The sequence below is a fragment of the Aedes aegypti genome, chromosome 1 (genome assembly GCF_002204515.2).
Source record: "Aedes aegypti strain LVP_AGWG chromosome 1, AaegL5.0 Primary Assembly, whole genome shotgun sequence".
Taxonomy (NCBI): Eukaryota; Metazoa; Arthropoda; class Insecta; order Diptera; family Culicidae; genus Aedes; species Aedes aegypti.
The window spans coordinates 154219173-154245982 of record NC_035107.1 but is presented as its reverse complement, the minus strand read 5'-3'; the positions used below and the strand labels follow the sequence as shown (position 1 = coordinate 154245982).

Below are 26810 nucleotides of genomic sequence, written 5' to 3'. Positions count from 1 at the left end.
CGTGAGAAGTCTGTGGTTCATCTTTCCAGCATAACATCGTTTTTTGTTTCTCCCAGCGATCCCACTCGGTGAACATAATTGTGGTAGTGTGAGTGTAACCGACTGACAGCATAAGCGACCCTGTTAACATAATTACCGTAAATGGTAGTAATATTATCCTAGCCTAGCATAAGTGCATCTAGGCGAAATTCCTCCACTGAGCAGCGTGTAGGCTACAAGCTCATGGAACGGAGTGAAGTGAGATGGAACGCTGTGGAACGGGACGCAGAATCAAAACAAAACAGTGAAAGAGGTAACCAGAAACACGTTTCTAGGGTGACTAGATGTTAAAATTAAATTAAAAATGAACCCCGATAGTTTGCATGAGGTACCGTTCAAATTAGCGGGGGTGCACGGTACAGAATCATTAACTTTTCATTAAATATGTATATGGAATACCACAACTTGAAAAAATTTCTTTCAAATCGAGATATTTACGCAATGCATTTTATTTACACACATTTATTGCGTTTACAGTGCAAAATACGCTTGAAATAACTATGAATTGGTATATGCTTTACTTTCTGTACCACATCTGTAGAGTCTTCATTCTCTTGACCTTTTTTTGCAGTTGAAGTATTCCATACAGCAAAGCTTCCGCAGTAGGTGGGCAGCCAGGAACGTAGATATCCACGGGGATGATTCGATCACAACCTCTAACCACAGAGTATGAGTAATGGTAGTACCCTCCGCCGTTGGCACAACTGCCCATCGAAATTACCCATCTAGGTTCAGGCATTTGGTCGTAGACCTTTCGCAAAGCTGGGGCCATCTTATTGGTTAGAGTACCTGCTACAATGATCACATCCGCTTGTCTTGGTGAAGCACGAAATACTACTCCAAAGCGATCCATGTCGTAACGAGGGGCAGCAATGTGCATCATCTCAACGGCGCAACAAGCCAATCCGAAAGTTAAAGGCCAAATAGAGCCCTTACGGCCCCAGTTCAACACGTCATCTAGACGAGCCACAGTCCAATCAGCCCAGTTGGATTGTTTAGTACCAAAAGGGGAATATGGCAACTTTTCCGGTTTATCCTTCTCTACCACAGGGAGAGTGCCCTTCTCTCGAATTTGATTCATATTTACCGTGTCTACTGCCGTCCATTTGGGAACTACCGATTTCCAACCATTTAGAACGACAGGAGCAATCGCTGAACGCATCATTGTACACAACTGTAATAAAAACTCATATTACATATAAATAATTTAGAAGCGAGCAAATATTAAAAAAATATTACCAATCTTTTGCACAAATTTATGTTTTTTGATTTGCTCGGTTTATGTAAGAAATGCAAGAAATGAATAATTGTCAATAATGACATTTCACACGCTAACTTTGAAGAGCCCATTAAATCGGTTTGTTGTACCCAGTGCACACGGAGCCACGAATCAACCCAACTTTGAAAAAATATGAACCAATCTACACAGCAAAAAAAAGTTGCTGAATATTACATCGAAACCGCTGCAATCAACCCGGATAAAAAATACAATAGATCGTTGCACGCCTGACCTAACCTCGAAACTCCATATAAAAAAATGTCAACAATTCCAGCAGTGAATGTCAACTCCATATAAAAAAAATCTAAACAATTCCAGCAGTGAGTGTCAAAGAGCAGGACAGTCAATAGGGTCCTAAAGCCCTGTCCCTATTTTAGTGCCAAACGCTTAAGTTTAGGCCAATAACACATATTTACTCAATTTTCTAATGTTTTCCGTTGGTTTGAGCCCAAAAAACATTTTTTTAAATTTTGTCACACCCCTTGGCTTAAACTCAAATTTTGGGTGTATTTTGTTTTCCGTGTCCCTTCCGAAATGTCAGATAGGAACAACCCCAGTGGTCGAACTAAAACCCCTGTGGTGTTTTTGTCGACTAAGCGAACGTCAAACATGATCTTAAGTGTCAAGGTTCATTTATGGACCCAATTTTTAAATTTAAGTTTAAACATGATATAGCCGTTATTTGAGCGGAAAAAATTGCCAAAGTAGTTGCAGTAAGGTGCTCTTTCGTGTTATTGAATAAAAACAAGATTTTATTAAACATTTTAGGACCCAATTGAGCGTGATGAAAGAGGGACAGAGAAGGAGAATTTTTCGTGACGTCACCATTCACTCTTCTATACAAAAACAATATAACGTATTGTAACAGTACTATTCGAAGCTTTGGACATACAATACAGTATATTGTAACACGACAATACAATTACAGTACAATATATTGTTTTGAATAGTTCACTGTATGGTATATGAGATTTTTCCAATATAATGTATGGGTTGTTAAGTATCGTAACAATACAAATATAGATATTGTATTGTATCCAATACGTAATATTGTACATTAATGGTTTATTCCATTCACTGAATGGTACGTTTTTATCCGGGAAGTCATTCCCTCGGTTGTTTGATATTACACAGTACGACGTACACACGGGCCAAAGACGTACACACGGGCTATTGGTGTAATAAATGCGACCGATGCACAGTGGCGGGCCTTCATACAAAGGTCGGACAAAACCTCAAATACGTCCAAAATCGCCCGCATAGAAAAATCCAATTTCTCTAATAGTCAAAACCACAAATATCTTTCAACTGAAAAGGTTACCCGGATAAAAACGTATCATTCAGTGAATGGAATAAACCATTAATGTACAATATAACGTATTGGATACAATACAGCGTATTGTAAGTGAATGTCGAAGCAATATTATTCTTGTTTGGATAAACAATTCAAAAACAATATAATATATTGTAACAGAACATTGTATTGTTTTTAATTGGTTTTATACCTTACAATTTTGGTCAAATTCCTATTTTCGAGTAAAACAACTGTTGCTTTTTTCTATGTAGCTTTGCTGAAAAAAATAAACAAAACAAGTTCAGAAAGCAAGAAATGTTGGGTGAAAAATATTCAAAAAGTAAAATTAAGTAGTTTTTTAGAAGTCACTTGACATTAGCTGTAACGACGAATGCAATCATGATACAGTTCGTTGAATTGTTTTTGTATTGTACAACAATACACGAATTGCTAATCAAGACAATACATGAACAATATATCGTATTGTATTTTCAAAATGTTTGTATGAGAAAATATCTATATTTGTATTGTTACGATACTTAACCACCCATACATTATATTGCCAAAATCTCATATACAATACAGTGAACTGTTCAAAACAATATATTGTACTGTAATTGTATTGTCATTGTACAATATACTGTATTGTATTTCCAATATATTGAATGGTACTGTTGCAATACGCTATATTGTTTTTGTATTGTATTTTTTATCCGGGTAGTGTATTACGAACAGTAATCATGTTGTAAAACAATAAGGAACCCAAAGCTCTAGACTGTAAGGAACAGTTTGAGTAACCAATATCAAGTGGTGACAATATATTCAAAAGCTCAGATACTGTTGAACAATATGGGAATGTGAATCTGTTGGAAATAGTCAAAACATTTATGCAATGTTTGTGGAATGGTTTTTGTGTTTATTAAGCGAACATCACTTATACACGTGCATTTAACTATAAATTACTGTTTTTAAACAGTTTGGCAAACTGTTGAACGAATTGGTATATGTAGGAAAATTTTCATCAATTTGTCAGGCACGCTTAAAATTTGACACACATGCTATTTAGCTGTTACGCAATTATTAATTGAACGTTATTCCATGATTTCTCGCGTAACTTTTCAAAACGGCCTATCTAACAATTCACACATTTCGAGTAAATCGAGCTTGAAGGTTGTGAAAATATATTTTGAAACTGTATCAAAATGAAACAATTTTTCCCCACTGTGTTGCTTGTAGAGGGAAGCAGTGTAATAGAGTTCAACGTAAGAAATGAAATTTTGCCAATTTATTTGGAAATTACACTGAAATCTATAAAAACATCAGATAGGACGTTTTGACCAAAAATATGTACATAGGATAAATCACATAGGTCGTTCTGTTTCAACAATTGTTACATTGGACATTCACTTCGGTCATTTTGTTTCAGTTATAGTAACATCGGACATTTTGATTTGAGCACACAGCAAGCATGTTTTATTTCATTTTGTATCCACGTGCGTTGAACTGCTTTAACATGCAAATTGAACTGCTCATTTTGTTGCAGTGTGATAATCGCAGGCACCAGCTGTGCTTTGTTTTGATTCATTTGAAGAAGGAACGAATGACCTTCGGGTTAAAGTCCCTCACAAACAACAACAATTTGATTCATTCAATGCCACGCCGTCACTTTTTCCCCTCCGTCTATGTATCCTATGTAACAACAGAAGGAGGGGAAACGTTGAGCTGTACATGGGACTTTTTGATTTCTCGCTGTTTCTCTTTCAATCTTCCCCCCGTTTCAATGCTGGTTTCGCCCACACTTGTTCGTGTGTGAGTTACCCAATGCACGACGGGTGGTGACGACTGTGTTCATTCGGCACCAGCCGTCGGCGCAAACAAGAAATAGCGGTGGGAAATGATGACGATGACGGCGCCGTCGATTGTGTTGTAGGAAACCAATGCCAAACAAATACATACAGCTTCTCCGCTCTTCGGTGAATGATTGCTCTGCAAATATATGTGCGCAAGTCGCGCATGCACGTTGCTCGTGTTGCTGCCGTGCCAAAATACAGTTTTGTGTACCTCGTTCTCTTTTTGTTATTAATATTAATATTAATATTAATATTTGAGCGTATTCAATATTGCGAGGCAGAGCGACTCTGAAAATATCGACATTTTGTTGCGGTGTGCTAATCGGAGACACCAGCTGTGTTTTGTTTTGATTCATTCAATCCCACGACGTCACTTCTTCCGCTCTGTCTATGTGTCCTATGTAACAACACAAGGAGGGGAAACGTTGAGCGGTATGTAGGACATTTTGCTCTCTCACTGATTCTCCCTCAATTTTCCCCCCGTTTTTATGACGGTTTCGCTCACATGATCATGTGTGAGTTTCCCACTGCATGACGTGGTGGTGGTGACAGCTGTGTTGCAATCAGCACCAGCCGTCGGTTGAAACAAGAAATTGCGGTGGGGAATGATGACGATGACAACGCCGTCCATCTTGTTGTAGGAACTTGAGAAAGGAGCCCACGGCCGAGGGCATAGTAACGCGATGCGTCAAGCAGCGCGTGACGCGTTTTTGTAAGATTTTCAGATAGGCGTTGTGTTACGCAATATATGACATAGTGACGCGTTTTGAATCGCTTGGGGCACAGCTACATAATCGAATATTCGCCAGAAAAATCAAAGAAATAGATGTTTTAGCAAGCCAGCTTAACATTTTTTATCATTAACAACATTTTAACTAAATAAAAATAGAATTCAGGCTGGTCATTAATCACGTACCTACGACTATTTTGACTATTCTCCCATGGTAAGATTTTTGTACGGAAATAAAAAAAATAATGCCGAGTATGACCTATCAACAAACATGGGGGTCTGTCCCATAAAACTTTATCAAAGTTTCAGTCACTTGTAGCTGATGCGCCACTTGGTGTCCCATGATTCTTATTCTTACATCATGCGACCTGCAGTAGTACCAAATTCCACTGAAACCTGTCCCAGAAATTGTACACGATGGTCCTGCTTCTATACACATACTTCACGATAAGCTTTTTAGCTAACAAAAACTTAAAGTTTTTGCAACGAACACCATCATAAACAAAATGAAACAGCATCGGACGCGCGTGAAACCACTTCACGGAATGGTTCGACGCGACTGCACGCGCATCGCATCGCGTTCACTTTGTCATGTATACGCGCTGCACCATGCGTTTTGCATTGACGCCTGCCAGAACTGTTCAGACGCAAACGCGTCGCGTTGCGCATCGCTTGACGCGCGGCGTAACTATGCCCTCGGCCCACGCCTAACAAATGCATACAGCTTCTCATCTCTTCGGTGATTGATCGCTCTGAAAATATGTGTGAACAAGTCGCGCATGTACGTTGCTCGTGTTGCTGCCGGGAAGCATATTTATATGCTTGATCGATCATGCATCTGAATCAGATTGATACAATGACATCATGATGCTCGATCTTGTGCTCAATATCATTCCCCTATATGCACGCAATGCGCTAATGATATGAAAAGAGAAGTTGCAGCTAATCCAATCCAGCGAAACGGTAAAACATGGTATGGCAAAAAGACCAAAATACAGTTTTGTGTAACTCATTCTCTTTTTGTCACTTGAGCGTTTTCAATTTTGCGAGACAGTGCGACTCTGAAAATATCGACTGAAATGACTGAGAACCAGTTATTATGGCATTCTATACATTTAAGTAGTGTCTCAGACACGCTTCTACAAATCATTCTACCTTTTAAACTCCATTTCAAAGCTTTATTCAGAAATGTCCAATGTAACATTAGAATCGTGTTTATTTATAAATGTTACATAGGACATGTGGTTGGTTTTCTGATCAAAGGTCCAATGTAACAATTGATTAAAAGCGATGCAGTTTTGAACATTGGTCATTTTGTTAAGCTTTTAATAGATTAATTTATTGTTAATATATCAGAACGAGTGTTCTAGTGTGCTGCTAAGTGGTGCAACGCAAATGATTTGCAATGATAATCTCGATTTGTTTACATTTGTTACTTAGGACGTTTTGAAAAGTTACGCGAGATTTCACACATTTCAACAAAAAAATGTGGAACAACGCGATTTTTATGATGTTCGTATGCTTGTTCGTATGTTTTAAATCAGATGAGTAAAATACTATATATTTTTCGAGAGCCGAGTCAAATTTACTAAGCTACTGTGAAAATTGTTTTAAGCGTGCATTTCTGTTTTTGTTTTGCTAACAGATACTGAAGTGAAAGACAAATCGTCGTCAATCCAGCGATCTGCACGAATTTTCACAATCTGGGATTGATTGCAATCCATTGGTGAGTATCTCATGCATTAATATTTCCTCTATCTTCTAAGAATTTCTGTTTTAATTCTCCCCAACAGCAGTCATTTTCTTAGACGAAGCGCCGGAATGGAAGTTCCGACAAGTTCCCGGGCAGCTGAAGACGAACATTTATGCTCAAATGTTTGCAAGGCCCATGTTGAAAACTTCACCACAGTGGAAACACTACACAACAGCGGGACGAGAAAGGATTTACGGACCGGTGTAAAAGCAAATACTTGTGTTCTTGTTGACGACACTCGAACGAATACTATTTATTCACAATATAAAAACAATAACAATTCGATTCGACAACACAACATAACATGAGTATGGTGTGTCCATATACGGTGGTTTGCGAATACCCTTTAATGGGTAAAAATTTACCCATTTTCAAATAGCACACATTTCTGTCAAAAAGTGGGTGAATTCAGAAATGAAAAACGGGTAAATAAACACCTGAGACGAGACTCGCGAAGTCGGTCTTCTTTTTCTACGGTTGCTAAGATTTTCTTCTTCGATTCTGTGTTTACACAAATTTGTGAGCAAGATGTTCAAGCTTTTACATGAACTCAATGGCAAAGATGAATTGCGATTGCATCGTTCCAAGTTCAGAAAACCTTTTCAAGTTAAATTTCATATCCGCAAACGCAGTAAACATTGCAATAACAAATGTTTTGCTTGTTTCGATTTAGTTTCGTCAGCGCAAATCAAATAGAATATTTCGCTGAATCAATTTTTTTTATGAATAATTCCAATACTCTCCACATATTCGCCCACAAAATCAACTGGCTGCATCTGACAGCAAAATCTGGGCTGCATTTGACGTTGCTTTTTTTCCTCTTCGCGAGTCTCGTCTCAGATAAACACCCATTATGTTTTGGCCATTGCAGATTAAAAATGGGTATTTGAAAACTCATTTATGGGTGAAAAAATAGTTAAAGCAAACGTTGCAATATTCCATAGATAACACAGCTGCAGTTCCGAAGATTGAACATAATTATAAATCTTTAAATTCAACTTCCCTTTTTTTTGTAAATACAGCGACCAAAAAAGAGGTAAGTTTTTGACTTATATAGTAATGTTAAATTTATATTGATCTCAAACTACACAGACATTTCAGATTTTCCTGTTATTCCTGCCTCGGTTCCAGCCGGCTGCAGCAAAATTCCAACCATTGACAGAATGGAGGAGCTTATATATAGGCAAATATAATGCGCCACCGTCATAGAGGTCGCTGGAGACGAACGAGTGAAATGTCACTGAAAATGTTTGTTTACGTCCAAAATTCAATTCTTCAACCCAAAAATTTGTTCATAATTAATCGATTATTGAAATATTTTCCATTGGCACACTCATTTTGTACCATTATTCTTGCCACACGTGTGATTTCACAACAAATTTAACCTCTAACAAAGAATCCGGAAGTTTATAACCTATGTTGCCAAACATCAATTTTCCAAGTTTATCCCACTAATTGTACATGAGCACTGACCGGATCTGTACATTTTCAAAGGAAAAAAAGTTTATTCTGTTTCTCAATGATCTTTGATCGTCTACAAAATAACTATTCCGAGAAAAAGTTTAAATTGTGTGGTCCTTCCTATGCTGCACACGGTAAGTTCTCAATCCAACCTCTTTTTTGCCGGTTCTTCTACTAGCCACCAGATGTCGGAGTGATCGTTTAGCTTTGAAAATATTTGCCTATTAACAAAATAAATGTATGTTTTAATATATTATATTTGTAAAATAATGCTTATTGTTTGTAATAAAAATGTATTTGTATTGCAATTTTATTTCAAAACACATTATTAAAGTTGAAGTTATGATAATTTGCTTTCCCCTTCCAAAAATGGGTAAATTTTTACCCTTTTTATGCCGCAAGCGAGATTTACAAAAAGGGTAAAAATTTACCCATCATGTGACAGAAACCGCTTTTACCCGTTAAAGAGTAAACCGTGTTTACTCATTAAATGTGGAGAGGCACTTCTAGCGGAAATGGGTAAATTTTCACCCATTAAAGGGTATTCTCAAACGACCGTGTAAAACATACAAGTTGTCTCGAGTGCGAGAGGTGTCGATTGAACATACACGGAAAGTAACATTCAACACCCCCTCTCAAGTCGACAACTCGAGTATCACAGTAAAACTTATCACAGATCCTATCATCAATAGTCCAAAGCGTAATTGTTATCGTCTCATTCTCAAACACCAAAAAACAAAACTACACTCTTCGTCAGATCGCCAAATCTTGGCACATTACAAAATCTCGTACACGCTCACAACGTCAATAACAGTAATTTTTAACAAAACAATTCTTGTCTGACTAACACATCTTTCAACAAATCGTCAACTACATTGTCTAAAAATGCTCCTTCCCACGGCGACTCCTCCTTCGCCTTCTTTTCACTCCAGTCTTCGTATTAGCTCTTCTCTGCACTATCGGTTCTTCAAATTCTCCTAAATTCATCACATTCTTTTTATCATTTTCTTTTCCGTTCAATGGTAGCTCCGGACTCCTCGCCGCCATGTTGCACTTCGCCACTACTGCATTTCTTCCGGCCGGCATGGTCGCTACCACTTTTCGTCGGTTGCACTCACACCAAACCTCCAACTCGTACAGTCTTCCTGTGTAGTGCCCGACAGCCATCACTGTCCCTTGCTTCACGATTTCCGCTTTATCACCAACAAAGTTCACTTCCATTCCTGATCTCGCCACACGGTTCACCGAAAACAAATTGTGGCTCAAACCGGGGAGATACAGGGCATTTCTCACTTCGCACTTCTTCATCTTCTTGCCGACGACAGCGTGCACCACCACATCGCCACAGAATTCCGCCAACATCTTCTCACCGTTCGCCACACTCACTTGCACCGGTTGCTCCAATCGTCGCATTTCCCTGAAGACACTGGGATCCTTCACCATGTGGTCCGTCGCACCAGAGTCTAGGAACCACTGCATTTTCTCCAGCTCTTCTTCTTCTTCTTTCGATGCAATGAAGCAAACGCCGGCACGATCCGAGGAACGATCTTCTTCAACTACTACGTCTGTTCTATTGTTTCGGCGTTTCACAAATTCGCTCTCACTCGGACTCACGGGCAAACGCACACGGCAATCGGCTTGCTTGTGCCCAATTTTTCCGCACCGAAAACACCGCAACTTTCGCCGCACATGCCAACTAGTCATGGCGACATCTTCACTTTCGGCGTCGGGGGTCAAAAAGTTCTTCTTCTTCATGTCCACATCAAGCAACCGCTTCTTCACAAACGCCAGTGTCACACCACCTGGAAGCGTTTCTATGGCGGTAACTACCGAATCAAACGACGACGGCATCGTCAACAGCAAATGACATATCGCGTCGGATTCTTCCACTGCCGCACCACTCTCCTTCAACTCGCGAATCAAACGATCAAATTTAAGCAAATGTTCCGGCAAACCACCAGCAGCCCCCTCTTCATACTTTAACCGTAGGAGCTGCTTCCGAATAAACAATTGCCCGGCAACACCGCAACGCTCAAACACTGCCTTCAGCGTGTCCCATATTTGCTTCGGATTCGCGCAGTCTTTCACTAGCTCCAGCTGGCTATCCGCGATGGCCGAAATAATCATCGCCTTACACTTTTTATCAACGGCACTTCGTTCCACCATTTGCCTTTTCTTCTCGATCTTCACTTCCGCGGAATCGGTGGCCATCTCACGCAACTCGTCGATCTCGGCGATCTCCCGGTGGACACAATCGAGCAAATCGTACGTGTCGAGGACGGTCTCCATCCGGAACTTCCAGTTGTGGAAGCCGGCACCGTCGAACGCGGCAACTTTCACTTTCTCGTCCATCCCTGGGCCGATAACCTGTTGAAAACTTCACCACAGTGGAAACACTACACAACAGCGGGACGAGAAAGGATTTACGGACCGGAGTAAAAGCAAATACTTGTGTTCTTGTTGACGACACTCGAACGAATACTATTTATTCACAATATAAAAACAATAACAATTCGATTCGACAACACAACATAACATGAGTATAAATCATACAAGTTGTCTCGAGTGCGAGAGGTGTCGATTGAACATACACGGAAAGTAACATTCAACAGCCCAGACCCGAGCCAGAACCAGGGAAAGGAGCTGAATCAGATGAATCCGATGTTTTCATCGGCGTTTACGAATGCCCATATCCATGAGGATGGTGATTCAGTAGCATGTTAGCGGTTATAAGTATTTATAATAGTGACAATTAGTGGAAAAGATTTTAGAGGTAGCGCATGAAAATCTAGTAAGGGTTCATTCACAAATTTCATAACATCGAAAATGGCCATTTTAGACATCTACCCACCCCCTCGTAACGCTTTTTGTATGAATATTCTACGAATTTTGTATGGCCTGTAACATTTGGAGGATATCCACCCACCTCCTTCCCCATTATGAAATTTGTGAACATCAAATTATGTAACTTCCTCAGTTATTCAAGTCATGGACGAATAAAATGTGTATGCCAAAGGAAAATAATAAAAAATAAAACGAAATTTGCAGTACTATTCTTTTCGATTCATTGCTTATAATTTAAACATAAAGAAACAGTATCATTTGTGGTAAAAATACCATATCACACTGTAAACATACTATTACATATACATTATTTTGTTTCATTCAAACTTTATAGTTGCACTATTCTGAAACGGTTTCCTTTACAGTAAATTGATCAAAAAATGGATGGTATATGGACAATTGGGCAAATTGTGACGGAAAAAAATTGTTCGAGAAAATCGGTGTTTTTGAATGGTTACATAACTTAACCGCCTATTCCCCATACTGTACTTTGTCCAATAACCATTCACAAAACTGTTAAAACTATTCATGATACGGTAGGCTTATTGTTATTTTAGGCGTTATATGAAATTATTTAGATATTGTTATAAATGATTGGGGAGAGTTTCGGATACAGTACAAATATGGTTCATATGCGGGCGCTTAATAATGGTAATTTATTAACTATCTTGGATACCTGATATCATCCCGTTGAAAATAATTGTCGATTTTCCAGGGAAATTTGTCCACATTATTTTTGTCGTCCAATCGAAAAAAAAAACCTATTATTATAAAAAATGGGTTGTAATACAGAAATTTGTTTATAAACTTGAACTAGAGATACATATTAAAGTTCCTTTTAGTAAATTCAGTAAAGTTTTAAACGGGTTATGGCACATTATACTGATTTGAATGATGAAATAGATAAATCATAATGAAAAATGAAAACGGAATTTTCACCTCTAGGGGCAAAAAGGGGCAAGAAAAACTGTTGCACCTCAGGAAGTATGGATGATTTGCTGCTTCATAGTGAGTGACTCATTTTACCGAAACACTTCACATAAGGGTTCATTCACAAATTTCATAACGCTGAAAATGGACATTTTCGACACCCACCCACCCCCTGGTAACGCTTTTTGCATTGATATTCTATAAATTTTGTAGGTGCTGTAACAATTTCGGAACACCCACCCACCTCCTTCAGCGTTATGAAATTTGTGAACAAGCCCTAAAACGGACGAAGCTTTAAAAACTTATCAAAATTTTGGAGAAAATTTGCGATGAACATTTTTTGCTACAACTAACAACTCAATGTGTTAAAAATTATAAAATTACTGTTAAATCAAGCTTAAGCCTTACGCTTTCAAATGATTCAACCTATTGAGCTTAAATCGGTTTTGATTTCGTTGAGATACAGCTGTTTGAAGTTTGATAGGTTAACCATAGTTGATGAACTTTAAGCAGTCAAATATTGCTGACTTTCCCGCACTTACGATGCTGCCAAAAATCGAAAACAAAACAGATCACTCCCAAATTTTGAGCAACCATCAATGAATGATATAGAAGTCTATAAAAAATATTTACAAGTGATTTTGAAAACATGAATTTTTAAGGTTTTGTCCTGCCATGCGCCACTGTGCGATGTAATTGTTCCGATGTAACAGATTCAACACACACAATACGATGTAATCGAAGCGATGTAATATGAAAACTATGTAATCTAAGCGATTCAAGCGAAAAAAGCGATCACTAATTCTGCAAAATGGTTGATTAAATTGCTTTTCTTATCATTTTTTGCTTTTAGATAATGTTTATGATGTTGAATGGGCGTTTACCCACATTATGAGCTATTTTTGAAGCTTTTAATTTTGGAAATGATAAAAGCAATTTAATCATGAAATTATTACCACGAATTATATTTCATTAATTAACTGAAAGCATCATGGTAAGTAGCTATTTCTTGAAGTAACTATTTACATCGAAGACTATATTGACTATTCCTCATAACAGGACCCTCGAAGAAGCACAAAAAGCGGCAATTTAGGAGCGATTTTTCATCCGGGATCTGGAACAGGAAGATACGGAGCAAGCGCCACGGATTCAGATGGACCAATGTTATTAATACTCCAATTAGCACTTTATTTAAAAGTAATAATCTAATAAAATTATTTTCATTAGACTCTTGTGTCGTCGGATATGTTTAAAAAATTTCTTTAGAATCCTTGTTTTCCGTATGTGCCGGCTAGAGGGGGGTATTTTTTACCCATTTTTGTAAAATCAATGAGGGGTAAATAATACCCATTTTATGAAGTTCGAGGCAGATACCCTTTAATGAGTAAGTGGCCAATACCCATTAAATGAGTTAAACCACTTTTCATTGAAATGGGTACGAAAGTACCCATTAATGGGTACTTCAAAGTTAGCGTGTAGGAAAACAATATGCACTCTGTCTCGGAAAACACCCAGAACTTGGGTGTAAATATTTAAAATTGGGTAATATTTCCATATGCATTTTGATGCGTCTGGAAAGTGTGTGCAAGTTTCGCTGAGGAAAACCAGAGTCTATGAATGGACTTCATAGACTCTGAGGAAAACCAAAACAAACAGTGTATGATGAGCGTATGCAAGTGTTCGTGTGTTCAACTGTCACTAAGCTTCATACACGCTCGTTCAGATCTACTCAAAAGTGAGTAGATTTCGACTCACTTCGGAACAAAGTGGAACTGCTCAAAAGTGAGTAAAGCCATGGTTACTCACTTTAGAGTAACACTGTCAAATGTCAAAATTGGAGTAACACTTACTCACTTCATTTAATCTACAATTTGCGAAAGTGAGTAGATGTCACTCACTCTAGAAATAATGTTTTGGGAAATAAATTTGTTATTTTTATTTATAAATAGAATCAGAAAAATAAATTCGAAAGACATAACATGTATTTTATTATCTCATACATAAATATATGAATAGTACATTATATTACAAGTAATACAATTGTGATGTTTGGGTCCATTTTTTTCTCGCTTCTCTGGAATGGATCCCCGGAGGGGGATCAATTTACGATGACGTCACACGGCAACTTCCAGCAGGAAGAAACCTGAAGGTTCGTAGTAAACTGCGGACCGTGTTTACCAAAAATTAACGATTTTGCTGCGCATTTTACCACTCAATGTTCTTCCGGTGAATATTCATTCGCTGGATGTTGATCCGGATGTTTGCCCGAGCCAGTAGCTTTTCCGGAAAGACTGAAAAGAACTGAGGATTAGTTCAATAAAAAAAAGTATGACGGTAAAACTTACTCTATATAAACTTTTTTCTTGCGGTTGTTCGATCAAAACCAGGACTTGGTTACCTTCAAAAACTCCGATCTCGCTTCACTTGATATCGGGATTAATAATAACAGTAACAATAAATCATCTATTGCACAACTTGCATGATTCGTTATAGGTAATTCTACAGATTTTAAGCACTGTTTTACTAGTATAATACATATTCTTACAACGATATTTACTCCTAAACTTGGAAGCCGAAATTTTCACAAGTATTTGACAGTTCCAAAGTGAGTCGAATATGTTAGTGTTTACTCAAAAGTGAGTAAGGTCGTTTTCTTTCATGAGTGAGTAACAAGTTACTCACTTTGATAAAATAAAGCTACTCACTTTTGACAGCTATTATGAAAGTTCAAAAGTGAGTCAAAGTTACTCTCTTTTGAGTAGATTTGAACGAGCGTGTACCAATCACATAATATGTCGAATTCGTTTTTGAACCTAGGTTGGAACTGACGCAACCCGTTCTGAATCACAGTTTCCACCCCAACCCGATTCAGGTTCGACGGAACTACAATTTATTTGACATTGGTTTGTTTATGTGTTGATCACCGACCCAGTTCCTAAAAACGAAAACGACAATAAAGTGAAAGTAAAATGACACATATTTTTGAGACAAAGCAGTAGAAAAAAGATCTGACATCTATTTATTTTATGAAAAAGTGTCTTAAAATGTAAAACTACTTGCAATTTCTATTAAAACGTGTTGTTAATTGCATTGGTTGAACTATGGACGATGAGGAGAAACCGATTTTAGTAGGATATTTAACAATCAAATCGCAAAATGGGTTCTCCATACGCATCTCCAAAAAGGTAAGTAATTGTAATTGTAATTTATTGGCAAAACGATAACATGTTAGTATTTACTTGTAATCACTAGTATTTACAACTTTAAATCATGTCAAGGAACCAGTTATGTTATACATTTGAACAAGAAAAGTGGAAAATAAATGTTTGTATGATTTCTACTGTACTATATTTTACTGAAAGCATTAAATATATTTATAAAGTAAGTAACATTCCCTTTAAAATTAATCCTTGAAATGCTGTAGTACACTGTAATTTTATTCCTTCTTATTTGACTACAGCAAAATAAGATTCTTTGCAATAATTAAGTTTGAAGCTGATTGAGTACCCAAGTAACCACAAGCAAGCATTATAACATTGCACGTATTCTACTGCATTTCAACGATACTGATGCGACTTTGCGACACATTTCAAGAGCTGTCAGGCAACCCGGATAAAAAATACAATACAAAAACAATATAACGTCTTGTAACAGTACCATTCAATATATTGGAAATACAATACAGTATATGAACAGTTCACTGTATGGTATATGAGATTTTTGCAATATAATGTATGGGTGGTTAAGTATCGTAACAATACAAATATAGATATTTTCTCATACAAACATTTTGAAAATACAATACGATATATTGTTCATGTATTGTCTTGATTAGCAATTCGTGTATTGTTGTACAATACAAAAACAATTCAACGAACTGTATCATGGTTGCATTCGTCGTTACAGCTAATGTCAAGTGACTTCTAAAAAACTACTTAATTTTACTTTTTGAATATTTTTCACCCAACATTTCTTTCTTTCTGAACTTGTTTTGTTTATTTCTTTCAGCAAAGCTACATAGAAAAAAGCAACAGTTGTTTTACGCGAAAATAGGAATTTGACCAAAATTGTAAGGTATAAAACCAATAGGGTCCTAAAGCCCTGTCCCAATTTTAGTGCCAAACGCTTAAGTTTAGGTCAAAAACATTTGTTTACTCAATTTTCTAATGTTTTCCGATAGTTGAAGTCCAAAAAACATTGTTTTAAGTTTTTTTTTAAATTTTGTCACACCCCTTGGTTTAAACTCAAATTTTGGGTGTATTTTGTTTTCCGTGTTCCTTCCGAAATGTCAGAAAGGAACAACCCCGGTGTTAAAAAGTTGAACCCTTGTGGTATTTTTGTCGACTAAGCGAACGTCAAACATGATCTCAAGTGTCAAGGTTCATTTATGGATCCAATTCTTAAATTAAAGTTTTAATATGATATATCCGTTATTTGAGCGGGAAAAATTGCTAAAGTAGTCGCAGTAACATGCTCTTTCGTGTTATTAAATGAAAACAAGATTTCATTAAACATTTTAGGACCCTATTTAAAAAAATACAATGTTCTGTTACAATATATTGTATTGTTTTTGAATTGTATATCCAAACAAGAATAATATTGCTTCGACATTCAATTACAATACGCTGTATTGTATTTTTCATTTGGGAGGGAGGCACAGATACTACACACGAAATATAGAACAACGTTTGTTTGAACTGCAAGATAACTCCAGCTTGCCAACAACAATCAAGGCAGGCTTGGGGAAAATCGCTAGTTTTCTTTTGTTGTGTACTTTCGATCTTTCCTGACAAACATGAAAAAAGGGCCACAGTTTTCTATGCACTAAATATTCATTTTCATTGGAACAAGTAAAACGATGCGTTTTTCAATGCTTTATATTCAATCAGATTGAAAAGTGATCACGTGGCATTACTTGCATTGTGTGCATGAATTGATTTTCATTCGATTTGTATCACTTTTGATGAAATGCGAAAATGTGTTTTAATCAGTTACGCGCTTTTTCCATGTTAGTCCAATGTTTGAGATCTGGGCTCACAGTGACAGTTCGTGACAGCGGAATTCCGGCTCACTATGACGTACATAAGTTTTGTATTGGTTTCTCCCTCCCAGGTAGCAACCTGTGAAGCTAACTACCAGTAGCTTTGTAGTAAATGCCTAAGACAAGACGTGTCAGGTCAAAGTACAAAAATGAAACCAATTGCCTGTCAAAAAAGACCACTTCTGATTGGTCGTTTTGGCAAAGGCCTACTTTCACATCGTTGAGTTAGATTGCAACAGGGCACTTTGTTGCTAGCCCGTCCGTGTTGCTAGTTCATAAATTAAAGTTTTTACAAAAAGTTTGGAAAATTTTCATGAAATCATTTTGTTTTAAATTTATTTATATTCGATATTAAATTTACCACATGTGCTCTTACAATGCTAAAACACATAAAAATACTCAATTGAGATCCAAATGTTAGAAATTGGGTCATTTTTCTCTGAATATATAATTGGTGATGAATATATACATGAGTATCAAAATAGATAGCATCTTCTATTGCACTTAATTGAATGAAGCGTGCAAGAAACAGCCAAATTATGAGCCTTGATGTTTAAATTTGTTCACAAGATTAGCTTAAAAAGGATACTGGTAACACTGGCTTTTGTATCGTCAAGGTCATCGACTGAAAAACAACAGGGCAGTCTTAGTTGAGCTGTCACGTCCTGTCCTAGGTAAATGCTACCTTTATTCATAGCAACGCGTTGTTTGTAGTATGTTCCAAAGGTGTAGAAAGGAAAATGACATAAACATGTTCCACTCGAGTTCCACATGTAGCATTTACTACCGAGAATGTAGTAAACTCAACTTTACTACATTTTATTCATACGGCCCATTGGCAGTGCTGCGTAATACACTGAAACAAGCTTTGTGGTAAAAAATACTATTTTTTGGGGTTTCTATCAACAGCACAGCACCAACGATTTCCAACTGAAGTTATTTCAACTTTAAAACAACAAGATTTATTGTATATTTTACTACCATTGCAGTTTGCGATGAGGACAGTAATTTTGATCACATTGTAGTAAAATTAACTGTTAGTTGTACTATTAGCTAGTTCATTTAACCATAGTAAATTGTTAACATGAATAGCCACAAATTGTAATAATCAAGTAATTAAATACTATTTATAACACATTGTAATAAATTTTAGAATGGATATTTCTATAGAAATAGGGGAAGCTGGTCCAATTCGGACCCTGTTCTAATTCGGACCATCAAGCATTTCTCAATACTGGCGCTATTGTAAAGATCGTGTGTAACATTTTTCTACCCACCGTCTGGCTAGGATCTAACACAATACAGTTGACACCATTCAGTTAATTCGTTTGATTTTTATATTAGTTTGTTGTTCTGAAGTGCTCTAGTGTGCTATCGGTTAGCATCATTTTCAAGCTTCTGTAATTGGCTTGTTTAGGGGTATTCTGTTTTGTACATATTCTGATTCTCCGTTTAAAACTGAGCCAGAATCCAAAGTTTCATAATTTTACGTGCCCTGGAACTATTTTTAAAACACGTTTGAAATTAGTATGGAAATCGTGTATGAATCACCCCTCGGAAAATTTTACTTCGGGACGAGCTGTCATTATGTAAATTGAAATGTCATTGAGTCTACGGATTGTAATCTTTTTCAATCATTTACTATATGAAAATTAAGTCATTAAAGCGCAATAAAATCACGTTACACTTAGAAAAATGTGCTCTTTCGATCAAACTACAAAAAACTGTGAATTTTTCATCACTAAACAACCCAATTGACAATAATTTTCCAATCTTTCTGTGTTATTTTATGATCGAATCCCCTTAGCCTTAGCTTTCATCTGACCATATGGTTTTGATATGTCTAGCACTGTTCGTGCTCAGCTAGTTTGAAAATCTCAAAATGTGTGTTGGTCCAATCCGGACCTTTTAATATGGTTCAATACGGACCTCCTCATTTTCAAAGAGCAGTAACTCTATTTCATAAGCTCCACCCCGTGAAAGTCATCTCGGCTTGGTAGAAAATCACAGAAGTTGTAATATTGATGGATTGTACCTTTGTTTCTGTTGCAGTCAAGAAATAGTCTTCGAAAAAATCTAAGAAATACGGCAGACTACTCAAAAAAAAAAGAAACCAGCTACTTGGAAAGCATCACCATTGAGGGGTCATGCACAAATTACGTCACGTTCCGAGGGGGGGGGGTCAAACCAAACGTGACAAGCCTTACAAAAATTTTGGAGAACTTATACATAAAATGTGACAAAGGGGGGGGAGGGGGTCAAAAATATTGAAATTCAGCGTGACATAATTTGTGTACCATCCCTAATACCACAGTCTATTTTGAATACAGCTTTCATAATTTGTTTGACAATACGATAGAAAAAAAAACGACTACGAGTGCTGAGAACAATACAATCAACTTTTCCTTACCTGATATAATGTGTTTGGAACATTAAAATTTGAAGTTTGGCTTAATTTTAAAATCACTTTAATATAGCGTACTTTGACCCTATAATGTACGTCATTACTACTCCAACTTGTTGTCCCGAGATTCGATGCTGTCTCTTTCAGTTTCCCGAACAAGTTCACCTTTTTAACCCGATATTTTTATGACATGATTCAATATGTTGAATTTTTACTATATTCTAACGAGCAAAAATGGCTTTTTCCAATGAATTTTGGCAATATAACAAAAAGCTCCAGAATAAAAAAAAATGTTCATTATCTTCCATACACGATGATCAGTTTAAAATCTAGTTAGAGAAAGTTTACTATACTCAATTTTGAACATGGTTCGGATGTCACCCATGTTTTTTTTTTTTTTTAAATGAAATTAACATTTTACTTGAGCTAGTTCTGACTCGAACTTAATTGGAATTTTTTACACATTGAGTTAATTTTTTATGCCTGCGCTTATAGAAGAAGTTCAACAAGCTTCGATACCAAACAAATCGGAGCTATATTTAATAACTACCATAGCATAAAACGATAAAATATAGGATGGTCCGAATTAGAACATGGGGGGTCCGAATTAGAACAGGGCTGGACCAATTCGGACCTTTTGGAGAATTTTGTACAAACATGTCTAGTCATGTCCTGGTAAGAGATATCACAAAACTCTCTGAGAGAAAAATACGCGCGCTAAATCAGGCTTTCAAGAAAACATAAAACTTTTCATGCCGTCCATCGTGTTAAATTGATATGACCAAAAAACTGTTACTAGGTCCGAATTGGACCATGTTCCCCTACTACAACATAGTAATAAAGTTTTTCTTGGTAGTATTTACATAGTAAAATAAAAAACCGTGATGTTTTCTTTTTTTTTTTTTCTTTATTTTTGTTACAAACATCTTCACGAAAAAATACACTTTACTTCCATAGTGTTAGTTTTCGGCGGAGTGCATGTTTATGAGCCGTCCATTTTGTGATTGAAAACACATCATTTAGAGTTTCGTCCAGAGTTTTCGCATATTCCAAAGTATATCCATGGGCTGAAAATATCAGGGTGGGTGTACGGCTGTCAACTACAAACAAAGCTCGCCTAACAATCATCTCTCGGGCGGGCCGTCCCAAACAGCATCATCTCTCACGCGGGCCGACCCAAACAGCACAGGTCGAAACGCGGGCCATGCCAAACAGCAAATGCTGATGCATGTCAACACTAAAACAGCGGTATGCCAAGCAGCGTTGTGAGCCAAACGAATACACCCACAAAACATGAACGGTAGGCGAACCTCGTTGCGTATACCCCCCCTGGAAAATATAGCTCGTAAAAATAATGCATTATGAGTATTTTCCAACTAGATTAGACTAGAATCAGTACGTCATAAACTAATCGATCCAAGTTTTGGTTATCAACTGTAGAAGCTCGTAGTTATCCTCAGAGCCTGAACCGGCATCTAAAATAAACAACAAAAGAAAAGTAATCGCAAAATGTAAAAACCTGACTTAATCCACCGATGGTGAGACTGAACCCTTCTTACATTTCCATACAGGTATGAGATAATTATTATTCATCATTCATTTGGAACCTTGTACCAGTACAGTGGGGATTCGCTCGTTGGGGTTCCGCTACATGGAATGACTCGATGGTTGGATGGTTTGGTTGGAAAATATTCCAACTAAAAGCACTCAAATGTCAACAGAAAATGTCAAACTGACTTTGACGTCTGAGTATCGTCGCTTTGAAGTCTCCATATATAGAACAAATGCGTATGTATATGTGCGTTTTGTGGCGATTTGCTGTCCAGATGCGTTCGTGTGGAGCATTTTCACCAGCTGTCAGTCTTTCCTACTAACGGTTCGGATTCGCTAGATGGAAGGCAGTCGTGTTCCAACCAGCGAATCCCCGGTGTATAACTAAACTTTAGGATGTTGTGACTATGTTCTATCTGCCCTAATAGTTAAATGGTTTGCGAAAAAGTCCAGGAAGCTGCACGTCAAAAAGGCGGCTATCGAACTTTATTAGTTTTCATACGCTTATTATCATAGTTTAAGAGGGTCTATAAACCCATGTTGCCATCCTGTAAAATAATATCAAAAAATGAAAAATTGATGTCCTAAAATGATTTTGCCAGCGCTTTTTTTAAGATTTATGTGCAAGTTTAAATTAAAAAAAGGGGAATTTTAGAGATTTTTGAAAATAATGATTTTTTTCTCTGTAATTTATAATTCGATTGCAATATGGTTGTGAATGATATCCGAGCTTTCAATCGACGAAAGAAGAGCTTAAATTGGATTAAAAATAGCTGAGAAATTGATCAAAATGTAAAAAAATGAATATTTCAGAGAAATTTTTTTTCCAGTACTTTAGAAAATTCTTCCAATGATATCTCTGAAACTAGTAATCCGATTTCAATGAAAATTTGAAGGCTTATGATTGAATGTCAGAGCTTTCATTAGCCGATAAAAGAACTTATCGGTTCAAAAATGGCTGAGATATCGATCAAAATGCAGACAGTTGAAAATATTAGAATATGCTTTTTCTAGTACTTCACGATACTGTTTTAATCATAACTCTGTAACGAAATGTCCGATCGCAATGAAATTCAATAGCGTTCTATGGGAATGTTGTAGCTTTCTTTTAGAGCTAAAAGTGTTTAAATCGGTTGACAAACGGCTGAGATAATTGAGTGACATTTTTTGTAACACACACACACATACACACACACGGACATGTGCTCAGTTCGTCGAGCTCTATCGATTGGTATATGAGACTTGGCCCTCCGGGCCTCGGATCAAAAGTCGGGTTTTCAAGCGATCTTTATACCCTTCTTATGGTTGTAAGAAGGGTAAAAATGATAATTTTTAGCCTTACCATCGGTTAATTCGATATCCTCCGGATTAGTGATAATCAGCTCCACCAACTTCACCTCAAAATTGTCTTTTTTATCCATTTTCGCACAAATTTCCACAATTTTCAAAGTTGTTAAAAAAAATTTCGCATGGTTTTACTTGCAATGAGCCTCTGTGCGTGCCATAAATTCTTTTGTTCTCATGACTTTTATTGTGCGCCGTGTGTTGGTGCTGTCTCGCTCTCTCTTACGGGCAACTTTGTGGGCTTCGTGGCCGTGCTGTTAGTGTTACCAAGCATTTAGCCGCATCGTGTCAAGGAGTGTGGGTTCGATTCCCGCTTCAGTCCGGAAAACTTTTCGTCAGGAAGGTTTTTCGACTGTGCCACTGGGCGTTGCATGCTAGTCCGTTGTCTAGTGTGGTGCTTCCTTCAAAGGGCAAATCGTCCACTGGAAGCATTAACGTGTCGGTGTCTTTTTTTTTTTTTTAACTTGAAAACAGGGCGCACAGTAAAAGTCAAACGTTTTATAGCATGCATAGGCTCATGGCAATGAATGATAAAATGACGGCTCGTGCGTAATAAAACACTCAGACAGATTACTACCTTGATACAGTTGATATGACTGTCAAGCCACTTCGGTTGAATTTTGTTGGTCACATATTCTTGATTGTACTATGAATATGGTAAAATTTACAACAACGAAAATTCAAACAATTATGCATGCTCAAATTTAAAACTAATGTAGTTGTTTCTACTGTACAATGTTGTCAAATTGCATGTTTATTTTGACCACAGCTTGTCGTATGTTTTAACATATTTAGATGACTATAAACATTCTCAAAACAATGAAATTGCAGTTACTTTCACTGATTTTATGGCATTTTTAACGATAACCGTGCAATATAAGTTTAACTACTCAAACAACGTTCGGCTTACAATGCAATTCATTTCAGTGTAGATTTGGCATAGTTGCTAGCTGATTCATTTTTATTGTGCATCCCGATAAAATTCAGAAAGAGAACTTTGCTCAATTTCCTCTTTTTTATTAACGAACTTAAGGTAACACACGATAGACTCATCGTGACTTCCATGAACAATATATGTTCAAACTATCGATGAAAAGAAAATATTTCTGTTTTACGTCATATCGGTCATTCGGTGATCTATCGGATCATATGCAACAACAGGCATGTTGATACACTTTCAGTTCATCTCTGTCCGGTAGAACCGATATCATCCCCAAAACTACAAAATTGATCATCATTTGTGGATAGCAAACAGTTGCACTCTAAGCACCGCCAACACATTTTCAATCGGAAGGATTTTGGCGCGCTCGAACTGACAAATTCTCCGTTGTGGTGAAACTTCTTCCGTCGACGTGATGTTGGACTGTTTTCAAAAACAGTCTAGATAAAAGCCGAGCCGGCAGAGCAATGACGGTTAGTTCGTTCAAAACTTCGCTTCGGAAGTCCAACCGGCGAACTCCAGATTAGTGCTGCGAAGTCAAGGAAGTCAATAATGTGATAAGATTGCGTCTCTTTGTAAATATTTTAGACTCTTTAACCTTGACGTCATAAATTTCGTATCGGGTTTTCCTAGTGATCCTTTATATAGGATCACTAGTTTCTCCCTCCCAGTCTTCTACCAAAAAAGCTTTTGTTTTTCTCTATAACCACACCAAATACATTAGTTTAAATGTCATCATAAAATTTTCATTTTTTTTTACAGCTAAAATATTGCCAGCTTTTCAAGGCAAGCCGTAATGGTATAGAACGACTAGAAATCAGCGACGGCGAAAATGACAAGAACATTAGAATTGTTACACTCGAAAATTGTGTGAAAATAGTTCTGGAGCAACCACCTTCGAATATCATCAATATTATCACCAAAACCGGCCAAATTCAGTTACATTCCTGTAATGATGCAATGGCAAAGCAGTGGAAGGTAGCACTGCAGTCGATTGCTTTTAAAGATAAACAGTCTTCAAGCAGTGTTCTGTCATGTAATGCTGTAATTGAAGAAGATAATGATTTGTACTGTTCTTCGTACAGTGAAGGCATTTTTACGGTAACATTAATTCCTACGGATGCATCTATGAAGTGTGGACTGGAACCTGAAATGTATACGCTGATGTTATCAGGAACGGAAATTCAATTGAAGTGTTACGAAGATGAGTCGATAATCGTTGCCAAGTGGCCATACAGATACATTAGGAAATATGGATATCGCGATGGTAAATTTACCTTTGAAGCTGGACGAAAGTGTGATACTGGAGAGGGGACGTTTAAGCTTGACAATGCAAATCCACAGGAAATTTTTCGATGCATGTCTACAAAGATGAAATCAATGAAGAAGAACATCAATAGTGATAGCTTCAATAGTAGTATTGATAACAATTTAAGTCTAGCATTTTCATCGCTAGAACCTGGATCAAGAAGTCCCTTGCCACCAACGCCACAGAGTTCGTTTGTCGGCGTAGAAAGCCATAATCCGTTTCGCGCGGTGCTCACATCACCAGAAATAAATAATTCATCAGGAATCATTAAAAATTGTATTCCTAATAAACCCCCTCGTAAAGCCCTGACATCAATAGCAAGTCATCATATGCCTGTTAAAGTTTCTTCAGAACAACGAAGTCATGGAGTAATTTCAAATATTTCATCAGTATTTATCAAAAATCATATCGGCATTGACAACACAAATGTGTTATCCGATGCCGTAAATCATTCTGTGCCATTACCTTGCAAAGGTAACCGTGATTATGAATGTGTAGAAGATATAACGGACGCCTGGAAAAAACTCGGTATTGACGATGTCAATCATATTGAACACATGCCTACATCGGAAGATGACGAATTAACGGGGTTCATAAAGGAAAGATCTAAAGCATCACGAGTTCCGAAATCAAATTATCATCACGAAAGCAGTGCTGCCGCTGGAGAACTTTTATTATCTTACACAATTGATGAAAGTTATGATACTTTAGACTTTTTTCGTACAACACATAAAGTGAGTTCGGGTTACACAACTATTGTACCAATTATCAACAACAATAGGCAACAAAACCACCAATCTTCAAATTCATCGGAAGATTACGAAATAATTGGCGAGCCTTCTGCAATTTCAACTATTGCCCGTGACTACAACACTAGCAGCACGACCATAGTGGAAAGTTGCGACAGTAATGCGAATCAAAAGTCTTTGGCGCCTCCTGATATGTCGGCCTGTAGGAAGGCTGATGACAGCCATCTTGGCTACGGAATGATTCGTAAATCAAGTTTACAAAGTCAGAACTCTTCGTCTAGTGTTTGTTCCACTTCATCCAATCCGTTTAAAACTGATGAACCTGACAAAATTCATCGACTGGATTATGCCACGGTAAGTAAACCCAAACGGGTTTAGACATCCTGCCTTTTAAATAATGACAATTATTTTATAGAACAAAGCCGTAATGATTTATGCCGAAATCCATTTTTTTAAATATTCAAACAGGTGGTCGGCATTTATGCAAGCATAATTTCACTGCGACATTTTCCCCCGATAGTTTCACGACGAATTGCTCTCTCTTTCGCATTTCAACAAAACATGAAAACAACGGTACCAGACCAGTATACCTGTCAGCTTTGACCGTTCTCACCTGAATAAAAAATACAATACAAAAACAATATAACGTATTGTAACAGTACCATTCAATATATTGGAAATACAATACAGTATATTGTAAAATGACAATACAATTACAGTACAATATATTGTTTTGAACAGTTCACTGTGTGGTATATGAGATTTTTGCAATATGTTTGCAATGGGTTGTTAAGTACATGTACGGGTAACATTAATGGTTTATTGCATTCACTGAATGGTACGTTTTTATCCGGGCAGTTCCATAGTCAACTAAATTGATTCAAAAATCGTCGGTGCAACAACGCTTATGGAAGTTTAACAAAGGGATCAACCGAATATCACCCGATTAAAATTTAATAGGGTGTGCAACGAACCGTCAAATTTAATGTTTGTCGGTCCATTTCGCAATCGTTGCCGATTCAGGAAATTTCAACGCCAGTTTAACACAAAATATTGCCGCACCGCCAACAAACAACTCACTTGCGAAACGCCTCAACTCGCCGCGCTATGAAATAATTTTTCAAGGGTGGAGCTGCATTTTTACGTATTTTATTTATGAACACAACGCTCTTTTCACGTTATTATGCATCTGGTAGAAATCAAGACCAACATTTATTTGAAATTATTATTTTCTCGGGCCCTGAGCGTCGCAGCAAATATGTGAATAGTGCGCTGTGTTCATAGATGAACTG

General features: G+C 37.2%; 2 protein-coding genes and 2 long non-coding RNA genes across 4 annotated transcripts; 2 read left to right on the top strand and 2 right to left on the bottom strand.

The window, feature by feature from the left end:
• Positions 1 to 472: 472 nt before the first annotated feature.
• Positions 473 to 1416, bottom strand: LOC110678504 (NADH-quinone oxidoreductase subunit B 2-like). Its single transcript, XM_021851468.1, has 2 exons — positions 1279 to 1416; positions 473 to 1213 (listed from the first exon to the last, which is right to left on the bottom strand). The coding sequence occupies exons 1-2, from the start codon at positions 1387 to 1389 to the stop codon at positions 557 to 559; spliced, it is 768 nt and encodes a 255-aa protein (XP_021707160.1). The 5' UTR covers positions 1390 to 1416; the 3' UTR covers positions 473 to 556.
• Positions 1417 to 7855: 6439 nt separating this feature from the next.
• Positions 7856 to 8494, top strand: LOC110678499. The gene is made up of 2 exons (XR_002501663.1): positions 7856 to 7981; positions 8038 to 8494. It is a non-coding gene; the product is annotated as an uncharacterized LOC110678499 (long non-coding RNA).
• Positions 8495 to 14144: 5650 nt separating this feature from the next.
• On the bottom strand, positions 14145 to 14876 carry LOC110674531. The gene is made up of 2 exons (XR_002498956.1): positions 14526 to 14876; positions 14145 to 14471 (listed from the first exon to the last, which is right to left on the bottom strand). It is a non-coding gene; the product is annotated as an uncharacterized LOC110674531 (long non-coding RNA).
• A 224-nt stretch (positions 14877 to 15100) lies between these two features.
• Positions 15101 to 25939, top strand: LOC110678495 (docking protein 2). Its single transcript, XM_021851457.1, has 2 exons — positions 15101 to 15365; positions 24223 to 25939. Exons 1-2 carry the CDS (start codon positions 15282 to 15284, stop codon positions 25894 to 25896), a joined length of 1758 nt encoding a protein of 585 aa, XP_021707149.1. The 5' UTR covers positions 15101 to 15281; the 3' UTR covers positions 25897 to 25939.
• Positions 25940 to 26810: the final 871 nt, after the last annotated feature.